This window comes from Gavialis gangeticus, unplaced genomic scaffold (assembly GCF_001723915.1).
Source record: "Gavialis gangeticus isolate Ggan-Ray unplaced genomic scaffold, GavGan_comp1, whole genome shotgun sequence".
NCBI lineage: Eukaryota > Metazoa > Chordata > Crocodylia > Gavialidae > Gavialis > Gavialis gangeticus.
In genome coordinates, this window is record NW_017729032.1 from 11,268,948 (window position 1) to 11,296,676 (window position 27,729).

The window sequence follows — 27,729 nt, forward strand, 5'->3', positions numbered from 1 at the left end:
GGTGGGTTACACTGTATGTGTGTTAAGATGCACCCTTCCTGGCGCTGGGGCCTCTGCACAACACTGCAGTGTGCCCCACTGAGGCCTCCTCCTCCCCTACAGCCTCACATCCAGTCCTCCGCTTTACGTGACAACAGGTACAATAACTTAACTGGCTCAAAACCAGTAGCAGCAGCAGCAGCAATCCAACCACTTGGAGCTTGGCCAGCAGCCAAAGCATGGTTCTGGCTGGCCAGGCCCCAGTTTCTGGAGGCGCATGCTGCTGTCCCATGTGCCGCACTAATTTTTCAGCAGCAGTTTTTTTTTAAACTGGGATTTCCCAGTGTCAAAAAACCCCCACTACACTACAAATTAGCAGCGCAGCACATGGGTGCATGTGCTGCATACAGTTTGCAGTGCCTCAAACAGCTCTGAGGCCCTGCAAACTGCATGTGTGGGCTTGTGAGGACATGCCCAAAATCTCTATCCTGAAGAGCTCACTTTCAATAGAATTTAATTAAATGCACCCCTAATCCCACAACATCCTCTACCAATGCCTTCTCCAATTTCTCCAGTACACATCAAGGAAGGGAGACGTTCTCTCAGCCAAACTCTCTCTTAGCTACACTATTCAAAAACCTTGCTTAGAGCTAGGAGTTCCAAAGGAAGACAAAAATCAAAGAGCCACAACTTCTGGAGACCTGCTTCAGGCCATATCTTTCTTAAAACAAATAAAGCTCCTATATTTTAATCTGGGCGTTCATGATCACTAGTAAATGTTGGTTCATTTTATTGAAGTGTTGCGGGGGTTTTTAGTTGGTTTGTAGCGTGCCTCAATTAAAAAAAAACAAACAACAAGATGAAGCCTCAGTGTTATAAAATCAGGCGTTCTTCTTGACTAGTCAGCTATATCAAACTTTCATACTTCAATAATATGAAATATTATAGTCCTATCAGATGTAGGCATGAAACATGGGTAAGGTATAGCATTAACATTTTAATTATTTGGTCTAGCTAATACAAGTACCATAGAATCATATTTTAATTATGTCAGGATGAAAAAAAAATGTAAATCAGGTTCCCCAAACTGCTATTTTCATAACCTAGATAAGGCTGAAGACTCTTTTTTTATCAGTTATGAAAGCTTGTAAAAAGCTGATTCTTTCCACCCTAAAGAAACCTCTCATTCTGTCAGTTAGCTTTGACTGCTTTGCACACAGAGAAAGCCTACCATAGATGCTATGTAAAAGATTCTCACTCAACACAAGAATTTGAGCATCTGCTGTGAACAAAGTGTAAAACAATTATGGACTTCATCACCTGAATACACTTATGGATCCACATAAGTGGGCAGTGGTTAGCCACTGTCACAGCCAGACAGTTGCAACATGAACCATCTTTTCACTTTAGGTTACTTCATATAACTTCCTGCTACAAGTTTGGCTGACTCAAGAACAGCTCCATTTTGCATAACGCAGATGTTCCTCGGTATATTCTTGTTCCAGTGGAGAACAAGAGAGATCACAAAAGGTTTTGTGAAAGTAGGAGACAGACACCTGCCCCAAACTTCCATATGTTGGCTAAGGCACTGACCAACACCCTAAGCCTATGGTTATCCACAGGGCTACATACTGGAGACCTAGAGAAGGTGTCGCTCCTCCTCTCTCCCCTTTTGGAAGTGATGAACCTTTGACCAAAAAGGCAATTAAAAAAACACTGTTAAAAAAAAGATTTCGGTTTTTAAAAATAATTTTGAATGGAAAAACATTTCTAGAAAAGGTTTCGTTCAACTTAATAGGAATACATAGTCACCTACTGTTAAGAATGTGCTTGAGATACTTTGCTAAAAATGTCATAACCTGTCACGATAGGGAAAAAAAAGACTCAAACTACACTTTTATCTGCTGGTCTCAAATAAATAGTTCAATTATAAAATAATTAAAACTGGGCTTATGCAACAGTTGACAGATAAATTCAGAAAGTCAACATGAAAGAACAGTGAAAAACAGGATATTGCTGCTGAGAATTATCTTCAGCATTCAGGGATTTCAATGGCTTAATCTATGATAGAATGTTGCCTAATTATGTGTGCCGTTATGCATGACAAATATAAATTACATACCTCATTTTTCAAAGTTGTATTATAATATGTATTTTCTCTTTAGGACTATAAGGCATCCTTTGGAAATGTTATAATCCTTTGGGAAAAACAAATATTTATGTGTAATGAATCAGTGATACCAGTCTTTGTATTTGCACAAATATAAAAGTAATTTTAAGGCAAGAATTTACTGGCAAGTGCTTTATGTGGATATGCAGAATAAAGAGAGGTTTTGAAACTGCATTAAAAATTAACTTCCCTGTTTATTGTCACTATCTTAAATTTCCCTATCCTTCAAATGACAATTTCCTAACATTTCCTACCCTTCTATGAAAACAGATTGGCTTTGTGGATGCAGGAAGAGCAGTGTTTTTACAATGTCTGCCATGACAGTCTCTTAAGCGAACTACAGAAATGCAGTCTAGATGATACTACAATGAAGGTACGTGGAGAAGTGCTTGGATAATTGTGCTCAAAAAGTAAGCAATTAAAAAAAAAATGAATTATTAAGTGTTGCTCCCACATGTCCATCCTGGCTCTGGTATCGTTCAATATTTTCATTAACAGCTTGGAGGATGGAACTGAATGTGCACTTAGTATATCTGCAGAAGACACTAAACTGGGCAGGGTAACAAACACTGCAGAGGACAGAGAATTCAAAATGACCTTGATAAATTGGAAAAAATGTCTGAAATAAACAGGATGAAATTCAATAATGAAAAAAGTACAAGGTACTATTGCACTGAAGACAGAACAATCACATGTCCAAATACATAACAAGCAACAACCATACAGGCTGTAATACGACAGTTTAAAGTATAAGGCTTCAATATAAGTATTGAAATAATCCTAAAGTATAAGGCTTCAATATAAGTATCTATTAGCAGGACTAGTATTTGTAAACCATCCTGTTCAGTATTAGTGAGGTTTTATCCTGAGTACTGTGTATGGTATGAAACATGACACTTCAAGAAAGGCATGGACACATTGGAAGGAGCAGGTAAGTGTGTCTAATAAAGATGACATATGAGAAAGAATTAAAAGAATTGGGATTTAGTCTACAGAAGATTTGAGGGGAGATTTGAAGATAGTCTTCAAATACAAACTGGATTATTACAAAGAAGATATCAATTCAGTGTTCCTCCTTACCTGGGAAGGAATACAGACAGCATTTTCCTTCCAGCTGTCTCTTCCTGGTTTCAGTGCTTGGATGGGGCACATTCAGCATCCCCTTCAGTGGCTCGCAGCCATCGCCTGTTTACTGCCTGTTCACATTTCTAGGTTCTGTTCTTTTACCTTTTCTCTCTCCTCAGTGCTTCTACTCCTATGCTTTCTATTGACCCTCTCAGAGAGAAATGTCTGTCTTTCCCCTAATTCCCAATCTTTTTAATTTTATCCTGTAAACATCTATATATGCTGAAAGACTTATACATTGTATAACTGAACCATTTCCAATGGCTAAACTCCAATGGCTAAAATTTCCAATAGCTAAACTCCTCATCTTATGTCCTTAGACTCTGCCTTGTGTTTTCTTTTGCACTGAATAATAACTTGTATTTAATATATATATTTTATATACCTACTTTATTTACTTATTCTACAACACAGAGGGTAGAATTTGCTCTAGTCTCTGGACACCATTCTCTAATCTGGCCCCTAAAGACTTATAGTTTCATAGTTTCATAGATTTAGGGTCGGAAGGGACCTAGTAGATCTTCTAGCCCGACCCCCCGCCAGGGCGGGGGAACAGTAAAACCCCAAAAACAAAAACGGGACTCAAATGAGTCCAGCCAGGTAGGCATCCAGCCTCTTCTTAAACACCCCCAGGGTAGGGGCCAGCACCACTTCCCTTGGAAGTTGGTTCCAGCTCCTAGCCGCCCTAACTGTGAAGTAGTTCTTGCGGATGTCCAATCTATACCTCCTCTCCATCAACTTGTGCCCATTACTCCTTGTTATGCCAGCGGGCGCTAGGGGAAACAGCGTCTCCCCCAAACCCTTCTGGTCCCCCCTAGTGAGTTTATAGACGGTCACCAGGTCCCCCCTCAGCCTTCTCTTGTGGAGGCTGAATAGGTTCAGGTCCCGCAGTCTCTCACTGTAGGGTCTGCCCTGTTGTCCCCGGATCATGCGGGTGGCCCTCCTCTGGACCCTCTCCATGTTGTCCACATCCCTCTTGAAATGGGGCGCACAGAACTGGACACAATACTCCAGCTGTGGCCTGACCAGCGTCGCGTAGAGGGGGAGGATCACCTCCTTGGCTCTACTCGAGATGCACCTGTGGATGCACGATAAGGTCCGGTTAGCCCTGCCAACCATGACCTCGCATTGTCGGCCCATGTTCATCTTGGAGTCAATAATGACTCCAAGATCTCTTTCTGCCTCCGTGCTCTCAAGTAGGGAGTTCCTTGTGGCTCCTGAAGTCAGCAACTATAGTTCCCTGCCTCCTGGTGTCCCAGGATTTCTCCCTTGCCCCCAATGGGCAACGGTACTTCCCTCACCCCTTGGCTCCTACTGCCCTACGACTTCTCCTCTATATAAGAGACAGTCTTCCTATGAGATGGTAGGAGTCTCACCTGAGCACTCAGGTAGAGGCACTAATGCGCACAGCTATTAATCCTTGATTTTTTCACCCTGAAATCCACATACATGTGGATTGGCAGAGTGGTAGAGGGAAGTTAAAGTCAAGGCAGCATAAAAAACAAGCTTGTTGCTTTTAAACAATTTAATTATGCGGGGGGGGGTGTGGGGGGGTGCTGATTTTTGTCACCTTGGGGAAACGGGACTCCGGAGTTTGAGTTTCTTAGGGTTAGCAGTGCTTCAGGCCTGAATGCCACCTAGAGTGAGTGATTTGAGTTTCCTGCTTGTATTTCTTCCCTCGAGATCAACTAAAGCAGCTAAGGTGATGGCAGAAGTTTCCAAGGTCATGGAGGAGCTGATAATTCATTGGGCTGGGCTTGTGTTGCTCTGCAAAAAGGCCTGGTATAAGATTTCAGTGACATACCCAAGCTACATTTTCTGTCTTTACTTTGCTTCCTTTCTTTTGCCTATGTTTGTCTTCAACCTCACTTCTTTTGCCTAACTAAACTCTTTTCCACCCTTCCTTGAGATGAAGAGTTATGACCATCTTTAGAACATGTAAATGATAATCAAGCAGGAGGGTTCCCTATAAGTGGCTCTACAGAAGGAAAGGAAATAAAAGACACTTAAAAAAAAGTGTCTTATTAAATACTTTACATTTGAAATGCTTAAAATGCCTTTCTTCTCCTGTCTTTAATAAACATGTTTTAACCTTTCTCAGGCAGCTTTTACTCTGGCAATCGCTGGCACTAACTTGACAGGAAAGTCTTGCTGTCCGTGCTTCATTGTTTAACGGTGCAACAGTAAATAAGAGTTTAATTATATCTTTTGCATTCATTGGTTCCAAGAGAGCACTCTATCAGAACAAGAAATTTTAGGGTCCTCTCAAGCTGCTAGAAGCTCCTTAAGATTCCCCTTAGAATTTCCCACAATCGGCTAACACGTTTCAATTTAACAGCCTGTTTATCCTGAGTGCAAGCAGGGTTTTAAAACACATTATTTAAAACATTTTAGAGGAGATTTTTCAAATGCCATTCATCTTCCCAGAACACACAGACCCCAATCTGTAAACCTCTTCCTGCTAGTGATGTGCCCAGAATTGAACAACGTATTCTAGCCATAGCCTCAACAGAACAGAGACTCAGTTTTCTTCTTGGGAGTACTACGAGTTCAATCAAACAATCTAGTTATCTGCAATATTTCATCTCTTGGTTTTATCATTTTATTAACTCTTCAAGACAGGAGGCTGTTCTCTATGAGTGTCTAGTGCCTAGAGAACGGCATGCCTATACCTTGCTCTAAAAGTAAGAGTCATCTAGTTAAAACTTGCCATAGAAGGGCTAGATCCCGGTTCTCCTCTGAGTTACACCATTTTTTATACCAGTGTAACCATGCTCCCTTCAATACTTACTCCTGTTTTACTTTAGTACATGTCAGAAGGAAATCAGGTTAGTAATCTGGAATGCCAAATGATAGGAAGTCATACTAAATAATCTCCATGCATATACCCTTTTTTTTTTTAAAGGAAGCATCAAAAACTTCACCCAGCAAAAGAAGAACAAGTAGCACCAAGGATGTGCCAGGGTGAAATAAGCTAAAAACAGTACTGATAGTTGAAATGAAGTATTAACCTAAGCACAACAGTGCAGAAGAGATGATAATTAGAGAAAGCTTTCTAATTTCCAGAACAAACTAAAAGGGTTAACCATTCCTGAAGACAAAGCCAGTCCTTTCCAATGTGAGCCCTGGCTGGGAAAGCACATAAGAATGTGTTTAACTTTCATCACTTATTTAAATCTCATTGATTTAGTATGCACTTAAGTGCTCTCCTGAATAGGGACCATGTTTTGCAATGGCAGGAATTAAAAAAAATGTACTGAACCATCCTCAGATGATATTTCAGTTCTACTACTGTGCCATGCATAAAATGCTTTTAACAGCCTTTGAAAACATTTACTAGAACGATGAAGATTTCCTTAGTTTCATAGCTAGAGGGAACTGTTATGACCATTTAATCTCACCCCCTGTGTACCACCATCTATACCAATTCCCACATAAAACCCATAACTTATCTGTACTAGCGCCTTTTTTGTTTTATTTTGTTTGTCATAGAAAACCATCATCTTGGCTTCCTATTTCTGTTGGGTTTCCTGGTTAAAGTCTCTCAGACAAATGGGTCTATAAGGCTACATTCCTGTTTGACCTTGAGGAAACTGAAAACTTAAGAAGATTTACAGTGACCATTAGACCTGGGCAATATAATATCTCCCTAACTACCTTTGCTGGGGCAGCTCTTTTTGTTTTAGGGAAACTTTGTAGACACAAGCATTTTACAGAAACTGATGTAGTGTGCTCAAAACATCTTTAATATACCAACTTAATTACCCAAGCTTTTTCATGGTAACAAATACTGTCCCAAGCAGAGACCATGGTTAATAAATATGTTTATTATTTTCCTTAATGAAAGCAATGTTTAAAAATTGTAGGTAATCCCATTACACTGAACTCCAATTATACCAACCTGTTCTAACCCTCCTGCAGATAGAAGGCTACCTCATCTTAGCTTCCAATTACTTACACTAAGTCCTTCCAAAAACCACCTTCATTATGACACACAGCATGTTTGGCTCTATCAGTGAAAAAGCTGTAATTAGGAAAGAATCAAATACGTTTTCAAGTCTAAAGATAATCACAAGAAAAGTTAATTATGTCTATTAAAATAATCTTCCCTCCGTTCAGCTGATATGACCTATTTCTACAGAGCCATTCAGCAGGCTGGGATCTGATCTTTGGCATAACACTGTACCTCCTTTTCAGGCACACTCATTACACGGAGCTGCGAGAACACCACAGGATTACTTGATCAGCTAGTCTGTCCTCCTCTATACCAGAGACCATTTAATTTTACAGATACACTGAAATTGAGCCCCATGATTATGTAAACTGAAGCTTATTGTTGAGCGATTAAGATGCCACTAATGCCACTGGCTTTTCCAGTGGCACAGAACTGATTAGGTAAGGTAGGACTAGATGTGCCAAGCAGCCCAGACTGGAGTCCTAGGATCACTCTTGCATTCTCATTCATACTGCCCATGCCCTTCTTGAGGTCCAGACATAATATTGAGGACCCCAGGACTACATTGCAAACCCAGGTATGTTGACTGTAGCTTGTGTAGACATACCAGTGTAGCCATAAACCCTGGTAAAACAGAGCATATTCTGGACCTGCCACTCAAGCAGTTACCTAGGGTCCTGATATGTCCTATATTACTAACAGGAACATTGTTATTGGTACCTGGGACACCTACCTTAAAACCAGATCAAGACTGTCTAACATGAATTGCAATCTCACCTCTGAATTTCCATGCACAATGCAGACAAAAAGTCTCTTTCCTACCTGTACTAAACATTCTCCTTTTTGCACATTATAGAGAGACTTATGTTCCCAGGTTTCACCAAAAGCTAGAAAAATTATCAGTAAATTCTGACACCCTCAAGGGAGGAACTGAATTAAAAAAAAAAGAGAATTTAAATAACCACAAGTAAACTTATTTGTTATTCTATTTGTTCATATTCCTTTAATGTTTTATAGAAACCTCTAAGTTTGCTAAATAAAAATGTCCTTCCTACTGCTACTAAATTTCATCATCATTTCATGAAAGTGCACTGAAGTTCAGAAGGCATTTTCCCCCTTAGCGTGAAAATATATTCTTATTCTGGGTTTCTACATTTTTATTGGTTTACCAAGTATCTGGCAAGAGTAACTTGGTGTCAGAACAGTTGGGCTCATTGCCAAGCATGTTTACTTCCATTTTATTTCCAATTCTAAATTAAATTCTTGCATAGCCTTTATTAATCAGTTAAAATCTAAGTCTTCATTATTAATTTACTAGAAACAATACAGCACCTTGTAAAACATTTATGCAGCAGTAAATGGAGAGCCCACTTTCCAATGATCACATGGTATGCCTAATTTTCTACACAACTAAATATTTAATTGCTAATTGTTGTGAAGTTGAAGGTGCTTTGTTGAAATTAAAATCTTTCTCTGATGATAAAAGGCTTAATTGTATTTATGCAGAGACAGTAAACTTCTGAGAGAAACAGTGGGGAACACATTTCTATTTACAGGTTTTCTTCTTACCAAGTTATACAAAGGATCATGTATATTACAACATTCTGTATCCACTACATAATCTACCCTATTTACTGATACCTAAATCCCATTTTAACACAAAAAGGTTTGAAATGACATTTTAAATTGAAGTCAACACAACAATTCACTTTATTGTGACAGGAGGAAGATCACATGGCCAGTCACCGCACTGGCCCACCCCTCCATCTAGGGCAGTCTCCCCTGTCTCGCCTGCCACAACTTGTTGAGATATACATGAAGTTGAGATATACACGAAGTAATAAACTGGAGGCTGCCCATTTAATGTCCTGATGCCATGGGGTCTGTGCACTGGTCCGACCTCCCCTTACCATGTCCCATGCCTTGCAGATGGCATCCAAAATTGTAGTTGTTCTGGCTAGAAGCCAGGCCAAAATCTGCCCCTTGCTGGGCCTCTCACACTCACTCATGCACTGTGTCTCCTCTCACAGGGCCTCAATCACTCTGGCCCCTCTTACTGGGCCTCTTTCATGCCACCCTTCACTGGGCCTCTTCCAACCCACCCCTGCTCCTCTTAAGCGGCCCCTTTGGGCCATCAGGCTTTCCTCCTTCCACTCCAGATGATCCCCCTGCAGCCCTTCTGGAGCCACTCTCTGCCCCTTCTCTGGGGCTTGGGGTCTTACACCCCCAGGGACTCAGGTGCCTCCCTTTAGGCGTGCTTGGCCCCATGTTAGTTATATCACCATTGGGTAGTAGGGACTAGGGTTATAATGTGCCCCTACTCGCCTTTCACTGTAGAGGCAACTGGTCTGGCATTTCTGGGGGACCACCCTGCCACAAGTAGTCCCACCAAGCCGTCCTTCCCCAGCAGAATGCAGTTTCAAGTCATAACCTGGACCAGGTGCCATCCACTTAATTCCCACCCTTACCTCTAAGGTGTTCCTGAGCAGCCACTCAGCCAGAGGTGTCTCTCCGGCTGCTGGCTGCAGACTGCTGGCTCAGCCCTGAGAGCCTGAGCTAAAATGGAGTCTGCTAAGCTCTCCTCATCACTCACATGGCCCTTACCAGGTCATGTGACCACCTTATCAGGCCTGGTCTGCACCTTCTGGCTGCCCTGCTGTCACTCAAAGCCCTTAAAGTGACAGGCACCAAAGGTGCTCTGTCACACTTCCCACTTTTTACTTTATATATATCCCAACAAGTCGTGGCAGGTGAGACAGGGCGGACTGCCCTAGACAGAGAGGTGGGCCAGCATGGTGACTGGCCATGTGATATGGCGCATTGGCCAGGAACATCAGTCTGACTGGTCGAACACTACCCCCCCGTAGGAGTCATCTTAATGAAGGAGGTATGTGACAGAGCACCCCCAGAAATGCCAGGCCAGTTGCCTCCACAGTGAAAGGTGAGTAGGGGTGCCTTATAACCCTACCCCCAACAGCCCAGTGGTAATATAACAGACATGTGGCCAGGCATGCCTAAAGGGAGGCACTTCAGTCCCTGGGGACGTAAGACCCCAAGCTCCAGAGAGAGGGCAGAGAGTGGCCCCAGAGAGCAGGCAGAGAGCTTAGTGCCCAGTGAGGGACCAGTGGCTACAGTTGGCCTAGTGTTAAGAGCAAGGACCATCACCTGTAGAGTAGGCTGCATCTGAAGGGTTGTGGGGGGATCACCCAGAGTGGAAGTAGGCAAGTCTGATGGCCCAAAGGGGCTGCTCCAGAGAAGCAGTGTGGGTTGGAAGAAGCTCAGTGAAGGGTGGCCCAGTAAGAGGGGGAAGAGTGATTGAGGCCCTGTGAGAGGAGGCACAATACATGAGTGAGTGTGAGAGGCCCAGCAAGGGGCAGATTTTGGCCAGGCTTCCAGCCAGAGCAGCTATAATTTTGGATGTCATTTCCGAGGCACAGGACACAGTAAGGGAAGGTTGGAGTTGTGTGTACATCCCATGGCATCAGGACATTAAATGGACAGCCTACAGCTTATTACTTCATGTATATCCCAACAAGTCATGGCAGGTGAGACAGAGCAGACAGAGGGGTGGAACAGTGCAGTGACTGGACATGTGAGCTTCCCCCTGTCACATTTATGCATAGGGCAAAAGTAAGGAGGAAGTTTAAGGATACACTGGACATATCTACACATGCAATTACCATGCAGTAACTTACTGCACAGTAAGTGGCTTTTATGCCGGCATCTACATGTTCCAGTGTTACAATGCAGTAACGCTGTGTGTGGACTGACTAGGGACTAAAGTTAGTTCCCAGTCAGCCCACACAAACAGAGTTAATGCACAGTAAGGCATCTACACGTGCCTTACTGTGCAGTAACTACTCGGGCATAAATCTGCTACCTGCATGATGTGTAAATTGCCATACTTACTGCGCAGTACAGGAGCGCATGTGTAGACGCACACCCATACTGCACAGTCATTTTTGGTTACTGCACAGTAACCTAAGTTACTATGCAGTAATGGTGCACGTGTAGATGAGCCCACTTAGACTTAAGCCAAATCCACACTGCAAACCTACTGTGCTAGGAAGCAAAGCCTTCAAAATATAGTGCTGGAAGACTCTGCTGTCCTCCAAACCAAAAGCAGTGGAGTCAAACTCACAGGTTGCTTCCAGCAGCCTACTTAGCACTGTTAAACAACATTGCCAATTTGCCCAACCCCCTGCTAATCCAGCCACTCATGTATGGACATGACTACTGCTTCTGGCCTAGGAGGCAACCTGTCCAGAACAGCACAGAATACTTGAACCAGTGGAGGCCTTGCATGTATGGTTGCCATGGAGGCATGTACTTTGTATCAGTTCAATACTGAATATATGTTATATCCTTTTGTGGTAATATATCCTTTTGTGAAGGATTACATATTGCACTTGAAGTAGATGATCTCAATTTAGCAGGTTTTCCCTCCCGTCACCCCCGCATCCCTCCTAACTCAAATTATGATAACCTTACATTTTAACTTGCACATTTTTCACACAGATGTAACTAGCAGGAGACTGTTTCAGGTTCCACGGTAACATCTATAAAAACACCTCAGGACCATGTTTCAAACTGAATTAAAGGCCATATTTTTCAATGTATTTAGTCTTAATTGCCTTCAAAGGTCTGGCACTTAGGGATTTGGAAAATAAAACCAAAAGCACTAGTGTTATTTGTTCCTATTTTTTGAGCACCTTGACTTAAATGATCATACACCACTCATCATTTAAGTATGAAATAACCAATATGCATTTTTCCTTCAACACAATTAGCTGAATGTTTCAGAAGTTGCTGAGCATGCACTAAGGAGGGCAAATTACACTTGTAGAAAAGGTAATGCTAAGGGGGAATCAACTGGCTCAGAATTTCTAGCTGCTTTTATTTTTTACTAAGATAAAAACAAAGGTATTTAAAATGCTTCCATGCTTACAGGTCTCGCTGGCTTTGGTGATAACGTTGTGGGAAGGCAACCGAGTTAGAAGTTTTTCTTACACATATGAACACAGAGATATGTATGCGGATAAATGAAGTTTGAATATGTTCTCCACTCATAGGACTAATTTAATTAAATAACTAATCCAATGGAAACAATGAAAGCCCCACTGCCAGCACTAAATGTAGCCTAGAAAACATTCATGCAGACAAGGGTCTAGAGAAAGACATCTAGGAAAACCAAAAAGGCCTTATCAAATCCATTGCTATTTTCTATCATTCTTAAATAGCTCGTTCAGAGCACAGGTAGACACTTTGACTATCAAACTTACATAGTATTTCTAGATTGTAATTTATTATATATGCTTCCTGAGCTATTATATTAATATCTATTGGGTTCTTACTTACAGAATATTTTATTATTCATTAGTTAATTTTGGCATTACAAGAGAAATCACAAACTTAAGATCAGAATTTTTCCTTATTATATCTCAGGGTAAGGAAGAACCAGGCCTAAAACCAGATCTTTTGTAGTTTTAAAGAAAAGCAATGACATAAAAGATTCTGCTGTCAAAGAACCTAAGTGTTTATTTTTCTTTTTACGTGATCTTTGCATTTGCCAGACTCACTTATTATCCTAATGGATGTTACCTTGCCTCATCTCTCAAATGTCTTTGAAGGTGGGTTTTGTTGGGGTTTTTTTTTGGGGGGGGGGTACATTTTTTGCTTGAGAAGAAGAAAACAATGAGATGGTTGGCACTTGTTATTTTATGTCAAAAACAAACACCACTTGTGTCCATAGGGAGGCACATAGTCTCTGGCTACAGGAGTGATACTAATTTTTATGACTCTAGATTAGCTTTTCAAATCCAATGCAAATTTAATTATTAAATTAGTATTAACAAAGTTATTGCATTGGTGGATTATGAAAAAGGGTGGTGGTCTAAAACGAGTTAATAATATGTCCCTTCATAGAAGGATGCCAAGCATATCACTGACATCCTCGTGGTCTTTGTCTATTCGTCTTAGACTATACATAGTGTTGAGACCCTCTTGATACTTAAAAGGTGGTCGGTCATTCCAGAACAAAGTTCAGATTAAAAAAAAAAAAAGGTGATGGGGAGTTTTGTTCAGTTATTTCCTGAGCTATCAGTATATACGTGATCACAAGAGGACACCAGTCTCCAGCTCTGTCAAACAAGGGTTTTATATGAACAAATCAGCCTTTACTAAGAAAGATGATGCAATCACAAATATTCAGCAGGCATTATTTTCTCCTCATATAATTTACTTTGAACTGCTAACACATCAAAACGACACCTGTTTTTCCTTCATTCAAATTTTAACCTGTGTTTATTACCATGAATTGACTAATACCTACCAACAACACACCTTGCTGTTCTGTTGTGAAAGCATCTACCTTCATGAAAATAAAAATGGCAGAGTTGTCACTGAAATCATAGTAACCCTGATCATCAGTCCGAATCTGAAGCTTTAAAAATAGTTTGAATTTCATATGTTAGACAGGGAAGTAGCACATTATGCAAAAACAAAAAATCAGATATGCATACTGTGATGTGCATCCAAATGAAGACACATGCAAAGAGATAAATGGGTTAAATTTAAAATTTAAAATTAAACATATTCACAATGCTACCCACTAGGACTAAACTGAATATTATATCATTAAACACCACAAGTGGGAAAAAAAAGGGCTTGGACAATTTATAAATGTGGCAAGTTGCACAATATTTTTAAAAGGTAGTGGCAATAAATTCAGGCTATACACATAAAGCACGTTATGGAAACTGAGATAATAGTTTTTTTTCCCCTGTTCAGAAAAAAGTATCCTGTAGTTGGTGGCTATAAAACTAGTTACTCATTAGAAATAGATCCAACCTGATTCCATTTGAGTCACAGCATGAGTAGCTAAAGTAGCAATTAATGCAGGAACTGGTGTCAGGGATGTTTTCCAAATGCCACCCTGTTCCTTTTGGTTTTTACACTCAAGGTAGACAAAATTTAGGTAGGAAATGTTACATCAACTATTTATTAAACAATTGCTACACTTTTCTTAGATCATGAAACTGTTCAAACCGCATTAAGTATCAATGTAGTAGCCCCTCAATTATAAATTAAATACTTTGATGCAGTTCATGCACAAACATGAGTTTGCAGAGCAGTCTTGATAGCACTGAGGTAATAAGAAATTAACTGTATGAACCACCCAGCTGGGATTGATGGCTAATATCATTCCCCTTGATCAAAATCAGACTGAAGTAGAAGACTGTTCCAGTAGCTGATTAACAGAAACTTCTTCAGCCAGTAAAGATTGGTGTTAAGAGTCCCATCTGCAGCTGGTGGGATGGTAACCAAAAAAGGGTGCCTGTGCAAGTGGAATTAGGTAGTCAATGCCTAGGACAATTTTATATCAGTTAGGGTTCCTTCCAAAATAAAAATGAATTTACAGTGAGGAATAAGGTAGTGCAGGAGATGACTTAAAGAGATGGAAGATTAAACTATTATTCAAGACTCACTCTTGCATTTTGGAATATCAAAATACATTTATTCGGAGCAATTATTTTTCTTATGTTGACTGTACCTCACCCCAATGAATGAGGTTTTCCTGCTAGTATGTACTAATAATGGCATGCACTGCATAATAACCTATTACCAAAAGCAGTTAGGAAGTCACATATAGACCTGAATTAGGAGAGTCACAAGTCAAAATTAATAAAGCAAATGACAGTGATACATGAACAGGGAAGGCTATATGGAAGGCATTCACATGGAAGGCTATATGCAACAATCCTCTCTCACTGAGATGGAAGCCTTTCCCAAATATATGAAATAAAATGCACATAAATACATTTGAAAGGCTGTTGTACTGGAGTGAGATTCAGCCAGTATCTGTTCGTGTATGGCATTCTAAAAAAGACAACATGAATCAACATGGTATCTTCTCTCAAACGTTTGGCAGGAGCCTGAATCACAGCTCAGTCCCTGGTTCAGTCCTAAGGAAGCACACTTAACTTGGGTCCTGTAGTAACTATAAAACAAATGTATGGAAGCATAAAGAGTTAAATGGATGGTTGACTGGAATATCAACATGCATTTCACCACCAGCTCAAAGTAAGCTCTAAAGAAAACTCCTGGGGGGTCTGTGTAGTGAGAGAAGTTATACTTTAGAAACACTCTTTTACTTTGAACTCTACAGAAGTTAAGAATTGGGAGATGGTCCCTCAGAGTTGTTAGTTAGGGAGCAGATAATTTGCTAGAGATGAACACCAAGGATCTGCAGAGCTTGCCCACAGCACCACAATTAAAGTTTTTGGGTAGTTCTCCTAATTTTGCTTGTAATTAGCAATATACATTCCCGTGGTAAAGTCTTGTGAATTTTGTTCATCTTGGCTAGGGACAGAATTTTCACAGAAACTGGTATAAGTGATCAGAAACTGGTTCAAATCTGTAACACAATAGAAGTTCAGTGCACATAAACCACTTCCAAAATGACCGAAACCAGTTAAGGTAAACCTGGATGAATGTACTATCAGATTTCATTGATTTAGGTTGAATCAATTTATTGAATTTTTGTCCCAGATCCCCTCCAGATCCAAGTTAACTCACAGTTCTCCAGCATCCCAGGATGTACCTCCCCTATAAACCACCTCCCACCCCGGCAGAGTGAATGGGCTAGCCTTGGCCCAAGCTGTCTGCTCCAGCTGAGCGGAGTGGTGTGCTATACTGGTAACTAACATGAAGCCTGGGCCACTGCAGGCATGTAGCTGCATTTCTGGAATCAAAAGTGAATGTCTGTTCACTTGCTTATTGGTTCAATCTGTGAAGCTTGGACTAATCTGCAAAGATTGAACTGATTCAACCTCTGGCTTTTTGACTGTCTGTACTTAGCCCCTTTGCTGTTTGCCACTTTCTTGGGCATATGATTTCTGTTCTTCTGTTCTTGCAAGTAAATACTGGTACATGTGAATCTCATATTTCTCTCTCTCCAGTTTGCTAATGGGAGAGCTTGTAAATAAGGGTTTAAAAAGAGGATTCGTAACCTAGGTTGGCCTACTTTTAACACAGGACACATTAAAAATAAAGGCACAGGAGAGATCTCCAGTGTGCCATCAAGAGTTAACTATCACTATTTATAGAAAGCAATCAGTATTATGACTAAACAGAGTGGCTGGTGCATTTATGGAGAAACACCTTATTAATTTCCAGCTTTGTCAGACCTTTTTAAAGATATACTTTCTGGGGGGTTTTCAGGTGTCTATATTTAAGCAAGTTTTTCCACTATCAGTAGTCAATACATCATCATACATGCATATCAACAGCCAGAACCAGAACCAGAACCTAAGCAAGAGATGTCAACTGACCACAGTGGGTCAGGCCCCAGTCTGGAACATCTCACTTAGGACTATTCATTTCAATGGGAAATGTCTACAAAGTCTGTGTTCCAAAACTGGAATGACCTCTAGTTTTTATTTGTACTTGGCAAGTGCTACAAGTACCTGCAGTCTTGAGAGATTCCAAATCTGGCATTATCTTCATTTTATATACTTCTATGAGGAAAACTGCTGTCTTTGTGGTATTATAAAGTGCTCTCATGAGCCACCTTCTAGAGTGTTACCTCATACTGCCAGCTAGAGAGGTTCTTAGACTCACGGTTGCAGTATTTTCAGTATCAGAAAGACACAAGAAGGAGAGATCTTTTTATAAAGACAGCTGTCTTAGCAGTAATTGAAATATAGTTAATTTGTGGGTGTGGGGAAAGAATGAGTTATTTAAGCATTTTTCACATACCACTTTTTATATGAAGCTATTTTTCTTTGCTTACAAAGGACTGACAAAAGACCGGTTGTAATGGCATTTAGAATTCTATTCAGATTATTCAAACAAATTTCAATTCAGAACAAACAGAGAAAGAAATATGCAAATTTACTTCTTCAATGAAATTGTAGGAAGTTGTCCCTCCCCCATTTACAACCTCCATCTTTATTACCAAAACTGCTACCAATATACTGAATATAATCACAATCTCTTTCTTACCATCTAGTGTGCTGATCTCCCTCTCAGCTCAAACTGATTAATTGCTCAGTTACCTTTCTGCACCACTTCCAATCATTTGGAATACTTATTTTTACGGCTTATCCACATGCAGTTAACATCTCTTGATTTTTCTTTGATGGTAGTTTAATGAGAAAAATTCAAGTCATCAGTCATAGTTTTAAGGTTATTCTATGTCTGACAATTCAAAGGCTTGCACATACTATAATAACCATCATCCTTCTATTTGACAATCTCAAAGTGTTCTACCAGTTTTAATGACATAAGCCTCCCAGATAGCCACTGCGGGTGCCCTTTACAGAAATCCAGTTGTCTTGGGTAATGCTCTCTCAGCACTAGCAATATTTCCTATTCAGTATGCAATAATCAATAGAAATACTACTATCACAGTAGTGCCAAGAAGTCAATATTGTGCTAGGCATTGCATGTACGTAAGATAAAGACCATACCCAAAGGAGCTTAGGATTGAAGAAATACAATTTTATATCGAGAATTCTGCTAAACTGTCTAGTTACCCAAGACAAAACTGGTATATTAAGAGCAACTACTGGCGGTAGATACAGACTATCCCTTTTAACTGTAGGGAAACTGAGATTCAAACTAGCACCAGCCAGGAAACAAGATGACCATTTCACAAAAAAAACCCAACCTGGACTTTTCAAAATATTCACTGATTCAGCATCAGAATCATATGTAGACTCTCTCTCTCTACCTCACTCACAAATGAAACAAGCACCTCCCAATAACCTGATGGGGCTGATGATCACTGGTGATCACCCATGTTCACATCCTTGCTTTTCTCAATTCAGGGTCTTGAACAGTGCCTCATGTTCTGGGTAACTACAGAACTACAGATAACTACATGTTTGCTCAACCACAAAGCTGCAATGATTTCCTTTTCTTCCCCATGCCAAAATGTCATGGCAGACTTGTGAAGAGGGATACATTCCCACAAAAGTTTCTATTCCAGTGAAAAATTCCCAGGTTAAACCCAACACATTAAGTGTGCCTTCTTGATTGGCGCCATACAGAGCAAAACTCTCTCAGCTCCTGGACTCTTAACTGCAAAAAAGTCTTCTGTATGAATTTGCTATATTAATCTGTTGTTTTACATTATTAAACACACACAGCAAAATAACTATTATGTCTTCATGAAAAATATGAAGAGGGCAAAGCCAACCAGTAATTATATTCAGCCGAACTACCCCAATAACATAAACAAGACAAGTGCCAGTTTAAAGTTTACTTATTAATAGCTATGTTTCTAAGTCACATGTTCCAGTAGTTGCTATATTGAAGATGTCACTGTTGATCAGTCTCCAATCATTGATGACCCTTGAGAATAAAACCCAAGTGCCATCGTAGAACGTGGATTTCCTGTCACTGCTGGTTCACCACAGTGATTCATGAACAGCATGCTGAATCAGCGGACGCACTTACCACCTATGTAACAGAGTCTAAAGGAAAAGTGCTGCCCATTTTTCTTCAGTGGCAAAATTAAGGAAAAAGAACAAGCTGAAGTGAAATCTGTACTTCTATGTTTTGGGTCTCGTGACATTCCATCACGTCGTGTCTTTTTAACATACTCAAAACAAAGCTCAGACAAGCATCACCCCCCCAGAAACTTTTCCGTCACAGCTCCCCAACATGAATGCTGTTTCTGAACTGGAAGGTTTCTTAATTGCTTTGTGAAAATTCTAAGGATTAAGCAGGAATTAAGACAAAAGATTGATATGGAAGTTGTTCTGTAAAACTTAAGAGGCATAAAAACTATTCTTTAAACGTTCCTTTAAACTGTTATAGAATTCAATTGCAGTGATTCAGTTTTCCATTAAATTCTACAACATTTTTATAGTTTCATAAAATGAAAAAATAAAATAACCTATACAGGAATGCATGAGGATGCAAACACTTTACATGATGCATTGTAGCCTAGCTTCTAAACTTCTGCAAGTGGTTCTTGGGAACTTGTCCGGCACCTCCATTCTTTGAGGAGGCTGCTGGAAAGGACCTGTGGGAGGAGGTAGGTCAGGATTAATTATGTGCAGGGGAGTTACTTCCCTTTTTCCTCCATCCCACTGAAGTGAGGCACATGGGAGTCATACAGTACCATGGATGGTTGCTTTAGTGCGACTGGCCAGGGAAACAAAAAAGAAAAGCAAAAAAAGTTTGATAAACCCACGTATAACTAGGGAAATTTATAACCACTCCTATCAGCACGGATTAAAGGAAGAAAGAAAAAAAAATTCACACAATTAAGATAATTTCATTGACCTTTGGATACATTTTCCATGGGCTTGGTTGCTTCAGATGCAATCATTCCTAGCTACTGCTCTGTGCTTTTTCAACCACTTAAGAATCCTGGCCAGAAAAGGCAACAATCTTTTCTTCTCCCACCCACAGAACAATAATTTATTCTTGTTTATCACTTACTTCAGGTAAAGAGCATTTTCAGCTACCAGTGAATTCAGATGAAGGAGCAATTGTATGCTAGGTAGGCGATTATATTACATACCACAATGAGATGCCAAAGACATAATAAAGCAACCTCTTTATGAATCCTTCTGCTACATCAAAGACAGAAAGGAAACCAGGGGAGCCATCACAGATTAATGAAAGAAACTTTATAGCTTTATACTCTCGGCTCTTTCCCCAGCCTAATATTCAGTTTCATGAAAAAGATGGAATTGCCCCATTTGAAAATGGTTATCTGTTGCATTAACATAAAATGCATGACATATCTAATAAATTCCTCCCATAATTCCAGATAGGAGTTATCTATGTTGCTACATCAATGCCCATCACTGTAATTCTAGCACATTTTAAGTTGTGTTTGTAGAGGCACAATGACAGAAATAAAACTTATCTATGAAGACTTGCAAAAAAATCCCCCAAACAAAAAACAAACAACCCCCCCCCCAGCTGGCTAAACATGTGGATTGTTTAAAAATAGACCTTTTGATTAATATTAAACAAAATAAGAAAAGCTGCCAGATACCCCCGACTATTTCTTTTTGGTACAGCTGCTCCCCTTTGAAGGAACAGGGATGCACGCTGCAATACAGTTTCAACAAGTATTATGAAATACATTCTCCAACCGTTATAACACTTAACATGTTATTACGTTCTGATTGGTCCCATACTAGATAAAATATACACAAAGCAAAAACACAGTGGTTGTTTCAGCACCTAATGTGGTAGTCATAAAAATAATGCAGCACAGCAACAAGTTCAGCGGAGTGCTCCCTGAACACGCAAGATACCAGATGTACAGCTGTTTATTTTGCAAAATGAAAGGGCCATAAAGACTTCTGAAAGGATTATCTCCTGAGCATTTCAACGACTGACAAGAAAAGAAACGAGAGTCAAGAATGCCTGCATGAAATCATAAATAGCAATAGGTCAGGTGCAGGGTATTAGGAAATATAATCAGATACACGACAATATGTAGGCAGGCAGCTTACATCAAAGATACTGCTTATATTCCCATTACGAACATACCTTCTCTGCTTTTGCTTTCCTGGCATTATGCACAAACCTGCGTCCCAGCTTCTTGGCATACCAAATAGAGGCAAACATTGTAGTGATGAGAAGGATTTCAGCCTGAATATGCAGCAGAATAAACTTCCACCAGAGCTCAGATACGAATCTAATAATGGAAGAGGTCTCACTACTACGCTGTTGCTTTGTCAGGTGCTCTCATGCTGGTTTCTGAAAAAACCCCTGTATGACCAGGCTGCAGGTGTATTTACATACTGGTAGCAGGAGGTCCAGGGTGAGGCATCTTTGCATCCAGCTCACATCCAGTCTGCTAAGTGCCTGTCTGCAGTTCTTTAGCACTGTCACCACAAACTACATGTGTGTCAGTATGAAGGGAAGCTGCAGTAAACTAGTGTAGCAGACAGCTCACCTCCTGCTTCTTGTTCTGAAATTTAACTCCTTGATTCTCTTCGGTTTGCCAGTATGCAATGGTAGTGACAGCAGCTTAACCATAAGATGCACCGGACTGCATGTAAAGAAAGGGGTGTTGAAAGAGCAGGAATGCATAGTCCCCGTTAAGTAAAGGAACAGGTAATTTAGGGGTCCCAAATGCAATTAAAACATGAAAAAAAAATGGCTGTATAGATCTTGGATTACACTTTGCTGCAAGTTGGGTATAAGCACAGATGAGTTTTTTTTGTTTGTTTAAATCCAGATTTTCCAGTCCACAAGTGAAAAACATCACAGCCATTCAGCTCGCTTGCTGATACCACATATGGCTTCCTTAGGAGATTTAACACTCACTAGAGGATCTTTATTTTCTTTCTGAATTGCTTGCTCTGAAACAAGCAGCTGACATTCTTTTATTTTCCTCTCCAAGTCCTGCCTTACCTCTTTCTTTAATCACTGGGTATTGTACAAAGGACTGCTGAAGTGCTTAAAAATGCTTGTTTTTACAATGCAACAGCATTCCTTCTTTTTTGCCAGGTATCTCAGATTTAACCCTTCGCCCTGCTCTGCAGTTACCATCTCTGATAAGCAACAAGCAGAAACTCATTCCTTTTTGGCTCCAGACTTAAGAGTAACAACCAGATGTTCCTCCCACCCAGCAGCAGTATTCAAGCCGTGAATTTCCAGGGGCTTACAGCAGGATTTCACGTTTGATACTCCTCAACAAATCCTGCCCCATCTCTTCCAAGAATTTAGGGCCCGTGAGCTTGGGAAGGAAAGGATTCCTCTTCTTCCCTCATCCAGACTCACAGGAACAACTCAAGTCACTCCAGCTGCATGCTGGTGTCTGAGATTCAGGCCTTAACGCACATAACTGCTCCATTCTGTTGAGATTGGAGATGGGTGAAAAGTCTCTCCCCTCGCCATGGGAAACTGAGTGACTAATGTGAAAAACAGGATTGGGGGGGGTGCCATGTTTTTTGATGAAACCTGAAAAAATCTGACAAAAATATTTAGTGACATTTTTTGCTAGGAAAAAAACATATTCCCCAACCACCTCTAATTAAGACATGTAATTAATTCTGCCAGTCATAATATCGCAAGCCTGAGGAAGAGGAGTGAGGAAAAAAGTCTGATTGATCCAGTTGTGGTTGCTCTAAGGGAATAAGTCTCACAAGGGTGCTCAGTTCTCCTAGGTGCAAAGCCAATTGCATTGGCCATTGTATTCTTTACCTCCTTCATGGACAAATGGACTGAACCACGGAAAGGGATCTTACAATATGAACCTTCTTGCACCAAGTTAATAATATTGAATTTTCCAGAGTATCGTTCTTGTTATATAAGAAGGGGAAAAAGACCTCACATTTAAAAAGCATAGTTACTACCTAGGACAGAACAGAAAAATAGAAGGGAAAAATGCAACATTACTGTGCTAGCCTTTTACTGCACTGCACATTTTAATGGGGAGAAAAGCTATACAACCTATATGTACACAAAATTGAACAAACCTCCCTGCCATCCCCAAGCTTTTAGAGGCGTGCTTTGAAATTGTTCCACTACCATCCAGTGGAGAACACAGGCTTTCAAGTCACTTTCCAGAGATTAGAAATAGTGGCCATTTCCCCCAACACACACGCAGAGGATGGTTTTTATGTATGTTCAGCCGCTGAGTAGCCAGTTAGAGGGAAAACAAAGTAAATGACAAAACCTATTTTCATTCATTATTTAAGTAACATTAATGCCTCTGCTGAGCTGTTTATTCATTAAGAAAATAGAGTAAAACCAAAGGTTTGAGCCGGCTGCTCACAGGAGCAACAAGAACTACAGCTTGCTCAGTGAAACGTTATGTTGCAAGGACAGAGGGATCCATGTGACGGAACAACAATACAACGGCAGAGGAGAGATAATCAGCTAAGAGCACACTTTACAAAGGGGCTTCTTGCCGGGAGTGAGGGGGGGGGTTTCAATCAAATGTTCACATCTATAACATATTAAATACTGTTTCTCAGGTTTATACCAGCCAAGTCTGTCTCTTCACAGACAGACCTGTTGGTGCACAAACATAAAATGAAGTGGCTGATAGCCACCTCCGATAAATCCTGTTATTCTTATGACACAGCTTCATAGCACTGAAATCAATGGCAAGTGGGGCTCAAAGTGTTGAAGCAGACTGTTATTTCAAAACGCCTGCCCCTTTGTTTGTACACTATATATCAGCATTTTGACTAACAGCCCCTTTTTCATTTTTTAATACTGCTTTTTTATTTAAACAGCATATAGAAAGTAACTCTGCCTAACTTTAGCCGGGGCATTAATCTCTACTTGTTAAAGGATGACTTCTTTCAATGCATGAGTGGGGGCATCATCCCCTCTATGGTGAAGACGGATGTCATCTCTATACCAAGCATGCAGTGTACAAAATAGCATCTTCCTCTCTGTCACCTATTTTTGAGTAGATATACTATTGTAAACACTATACATATCCTACAAAAAGGAAGACAGCTTCAAAACTATAACTTAACCCTGCAACAAGGCAATTTTTATAGGAATAAAAAGGCACATAGGGACAGGTTAGACATTTAGGGTCTGAAGAGATGGAAAGGCTCTCCTTCTCTCAGTGCAACAAGTAGAATTAAATGCAGTAACTTTGTTCGTGTCTGTGCCAAAGGGCTCTGGTAGGGAGCCCAAAAATCAGCTATAGCATGCCCACTCTACACTCCAAAATGGAGGTTTTGTAGCCACTTGAGCCCAGCACTAGGCGCAGGTGTGGAAGCATATCTGAAACAGCAAAATTATTGGCATGCACTCAGTGCCACAATATGGTAGCTCCAGCACATGTGTTTCAGAGGATATATGTGTGGAGTGGTGTCATGTCTCAATGAAGCACTTCTTAGCAGAAAAGATCATTAAGATGGTCACGCCACAGCAGAGAGGACAGTTGTTAGGCGATATGGCCATTCTCTGGAGGTTTGCAGTTTTTCAGTCACTACGGCCTGTGTTGTATAGAAGGGAAAACTAAGTTTAAGAGTTAAATGATTCATCATAGGGCATGCTAGTCAGTCGGCTGCAGTCAAGAACAGAACCCAGGAATTATGACTCACAATCACATTTTCTAACAAAGAAACGGGGGGAGAGGGGAGGAGAGGAAAGAGACACAGAAGGAAAAGCAAATTGGAAAAAGAGAGACATTAGGCTAAGAAACTGAAAAGGAGGGAAGATTAAACAATTTACAGTAAAGAAGGAAAAGGCCCACTTTCTTCCCTTCCCCTTTCCTTGGATCTCCACTTCATTAACCCTTCTCTTCTGGCCAATTACTTCCCTCTGCACATCCTCCTATGCAACTCGGAGCCAAAATACAAAATTCATCCTTATGTCTATACAAACACTTAAAATGTAACCAGGTACTGTACGCAATATAGTATTGTGATGCTATGCAACACAATATTGTAAGTGAACAAGAGAAGTTTTAAACTTAGACAATTCTTTCTTTACTTTCATTTGGATAAACCTTGGGATGGAGACAGGCTTAATTATGGTACTTAATTTTGATTTTACAAATTGATTTTCCACTCTAGTTTCTGCTGGTACTGAGAAAACTCTAGTGAATCACACGACTAATATTGCGAGCTTTAGCAATCTAAAACAAACAAATCAACAACTTGAAAAATACCAATTTATTCTTACCTTTGCTCATAGTTCAGCACAAATCCTTCCTAACTAACAAATTTCTCGTGTTCAATTTTTAAACTTTCCCTCAGCTGTTTAAGTTAAGACTATGAAACTGAAGTGGCACTTAAGGACCCCAGTGCGCCGTTACGCTACTCACATTCCTGTAACAAATCAAAGTAAGGAGCATACAGTTAACTTCATTTTGGTATCTGTAAGGCAAAAACTCCCACAGGAAGTAATAAAAACCTGTACAAATTATCCTTGGGGAGGGAAAAAAAGAGAACAAGCCACATGTTAAAAATAGTAATTATGTACATTACCAGTGCACTTCTGCGAAGTGCTTGAAGAATAAGTTCATGATGGCCACATAAAAACCAAGCCAGAACTGGCTCCGGTGGGAGGTGGCTCATATCCATACTATAATAGATCCTCATACCTTATCATGTAATATGAGTGCCTCACAATCTTTAACGTATTTAGCCTCCAAACAGCCCTTTGGGGTAGGGAAATGCTATTATCCATTTTACAGTCAGCAACTGTGTCATTAAAAGTCTAAGGGCAAGATGCCAAAAAAGGGTTTGGACGTCTAAAAAGCCTCCCAATTATACCCATCCAAAATGGTTACCATTGCGGATAAGCCAAACACCTCAAAGCCTTATGCCTGGGCCTGTCCAGTATTCATAAACTAACCATCTCCACACCTAAATCCCCTAAGGGAACCAACCCCATAGGTATGTTTGGAGCTCACCACAACCACAGCCCACACCAATGCATTTAAATCCAGCAGATATGGGCACTTCCATTCAAAAAACCAATGGGGAGCAGGCGCTGCCCATTTGATAAAAAATAATCTCGTAACTGGAACATTTGCCCACCTTCTAGTCCCTCTTCAGCTTGAGAGCATTCAAACTTACCACCTACACAAGCCTGCCTCAACCACTACTCTGAAGGCTAGGATCGAGTAAGGGTACCCAGCACCTCTTTTCAAGTAAGGCAGGCAGGCAAGATTCATGGTGACATATTGTAGACCAAAAAGAGCATGTCTAGAATCAAGAGATGAAAGCACTTCCCTGATAAGCGGTGTGGTCCCTCCTTCCAACACCACTTACACATTTTCAGCAAATCAGTCATTAATGCAAAATGCATTATTTATGATAATTTAAAAAATAAATCAGAATAACATTACTGGACTTCGCAATGCCTGGATTTGTGCCGAAAAAGCAAAAGGCTTTTGAAAAAAATTGCAAAGAAAAATGAAAGGAGGATCTACTAACTACCTTTCCTAAAATTACCTTTACATACAGATAATCTAATTTTAAATAAGAGGAACTCACAGGAAGACTGCTCACTCAGGATTCAATGGATTTGTAGACAGAAATACAGTCCTTCCAAAATCACTTCATCACTCCATATTTTGTATCTTGAGTGAAGTACAGCGAAGACAGATTATCTTGTGGTGAAACAGAAATAGAGCTGTCAAATTGGTCAACTGACTGTTCAAATATTGTCAATTGACCAGTCAGTTGGCTGCATATTTTTTGACCAGTCAAATATTATAGCAATTTTACAAAAAAACTACTTTTTTAAACTAGTTTTCTGGACAGAAATATGATTTTTTTAAATTGTTTTTTTGATAGATTTCTTAGTGGAAAAGTTTTGTTTTTCTGTGTATTATTTGGACCTACTAGCATTTGTTTACAATTTTGACTAATATTTATTTGACTGGTCAATTGACCAAACTTTATTGAACTTGTCAAATAGCCAACCCTAATCAGAAATAATACTGCCGCACAGGGGGAGACCAGAACTCATCTCTCAACTCTGCCATCTGAACTTGGACAGCTTCGAGCTACCGCTACCAATTGGTAAAATAAAGATATTACCTTACTATGGTAAACTGGGGCACCAAATGGGAAAAAAGCAACCCCCAAAAAATCTAATAATGTATGTGAAATATTTAGATATCAAAAGTGATAAGACAAGTCACAGCACCTATGTTTGTAGAGTCCAGTACAATCCAGACTGAAAGATTTAAACCACATCATAACGTAAATAATTATACCTTGGGCTTTATAAAAATATATGAAGAATATTATTGCCTCCATTTCCATCTGTGAGTAGGAAAATATGATGTCAAGAAGACAGATTTATTACTACAGCTAACAGTAAGCATCAGGGGCCTTAACAGGCAGTCCAACCTGGGCTAATTGCTAAACTAGCTGCACCTGCCTGGTAGCCTTACCCCAGGTAATGAACCAGCTGGCCATTTTCTGAGCCTCCTGATGGGATGCTGGGGCCAGTGTTCCACCTGGGGCAGCAGGCTGTAGACTAGTCAATATTTCTCTGAAGGTCTGCTGTGATAAACCTATCTGATCCTGTACTCAGGGCTCTCTGACGCCAGACCCAGCTCAGCTGTTCCTGGACTTCAACTTTTCTGGATAGTCCCTTTGGATGTGATAACCTGATCTCTGACCTTCATTATGTTTCTGACTCTGACTTGGTCTCAGACCCTTGGCATGCCCTGACTTGGTTCTGGCTGCTGGCGTAACCTGACTTCGGCTCTGTCTCCCGGCTCATCCAGCTTCTGGCCCTTGATCCTAGACTTGGTCTGCGATTTGGACTCTGCTCCTGAATTCCCTTGGTGTCTGATTCTGGGGCCCTTGACTCATCCTGTGATCTGGTCTCTGCCCTTCTCAAGTGCCCTTGACTCATCCTGTGATCTGGTCTCTGGGAGGTCATGCGTGGTCTGGTCTAATGACCTCCCAGTGGCCAAGCCTTAGAAAACATATTAACTATGCCTACTATCTATCTGAAAAAACCCCACCACCATTCTGTTTAGTAAGTAGAACCATTTACTAATGGAAAGCAGAAGACCTCT

At 40.4% G+C, this 27,729-nt stretch overlaps 1 protein-coding gene across 3 annotated transcripts in view; it reads right to left on the reverse strand.

The window, feature by feature from the left end:
* The window catches only part of DLG2 (discs large MAGUK scaffold protein 2), a 2,095,445-nt gene that overhangs the window by 1,062,356 nt on the left and 1,005,360 nt on the right, over positions 1-27,729 (reverse strand). The window contains exon 1 of one of the 3 annotated variants that reach the window (XM_019524160.1): positions 20,754-21,100. The exons of the other annotated variants lie outside the window; for them this stretch is intronic. Coding sequence (XP_019379705.1) covers positions 20,754-20,831 — 78 coding nt within the window. The 5' untranslated portion in view covers positions 20,832-21,100. Of the gene's footprint in view, positions 1-20,753; positions 21,101-27,729 lie in introns of those variants that run through there. 3 annotated transcript variants of the gene reach the window in all.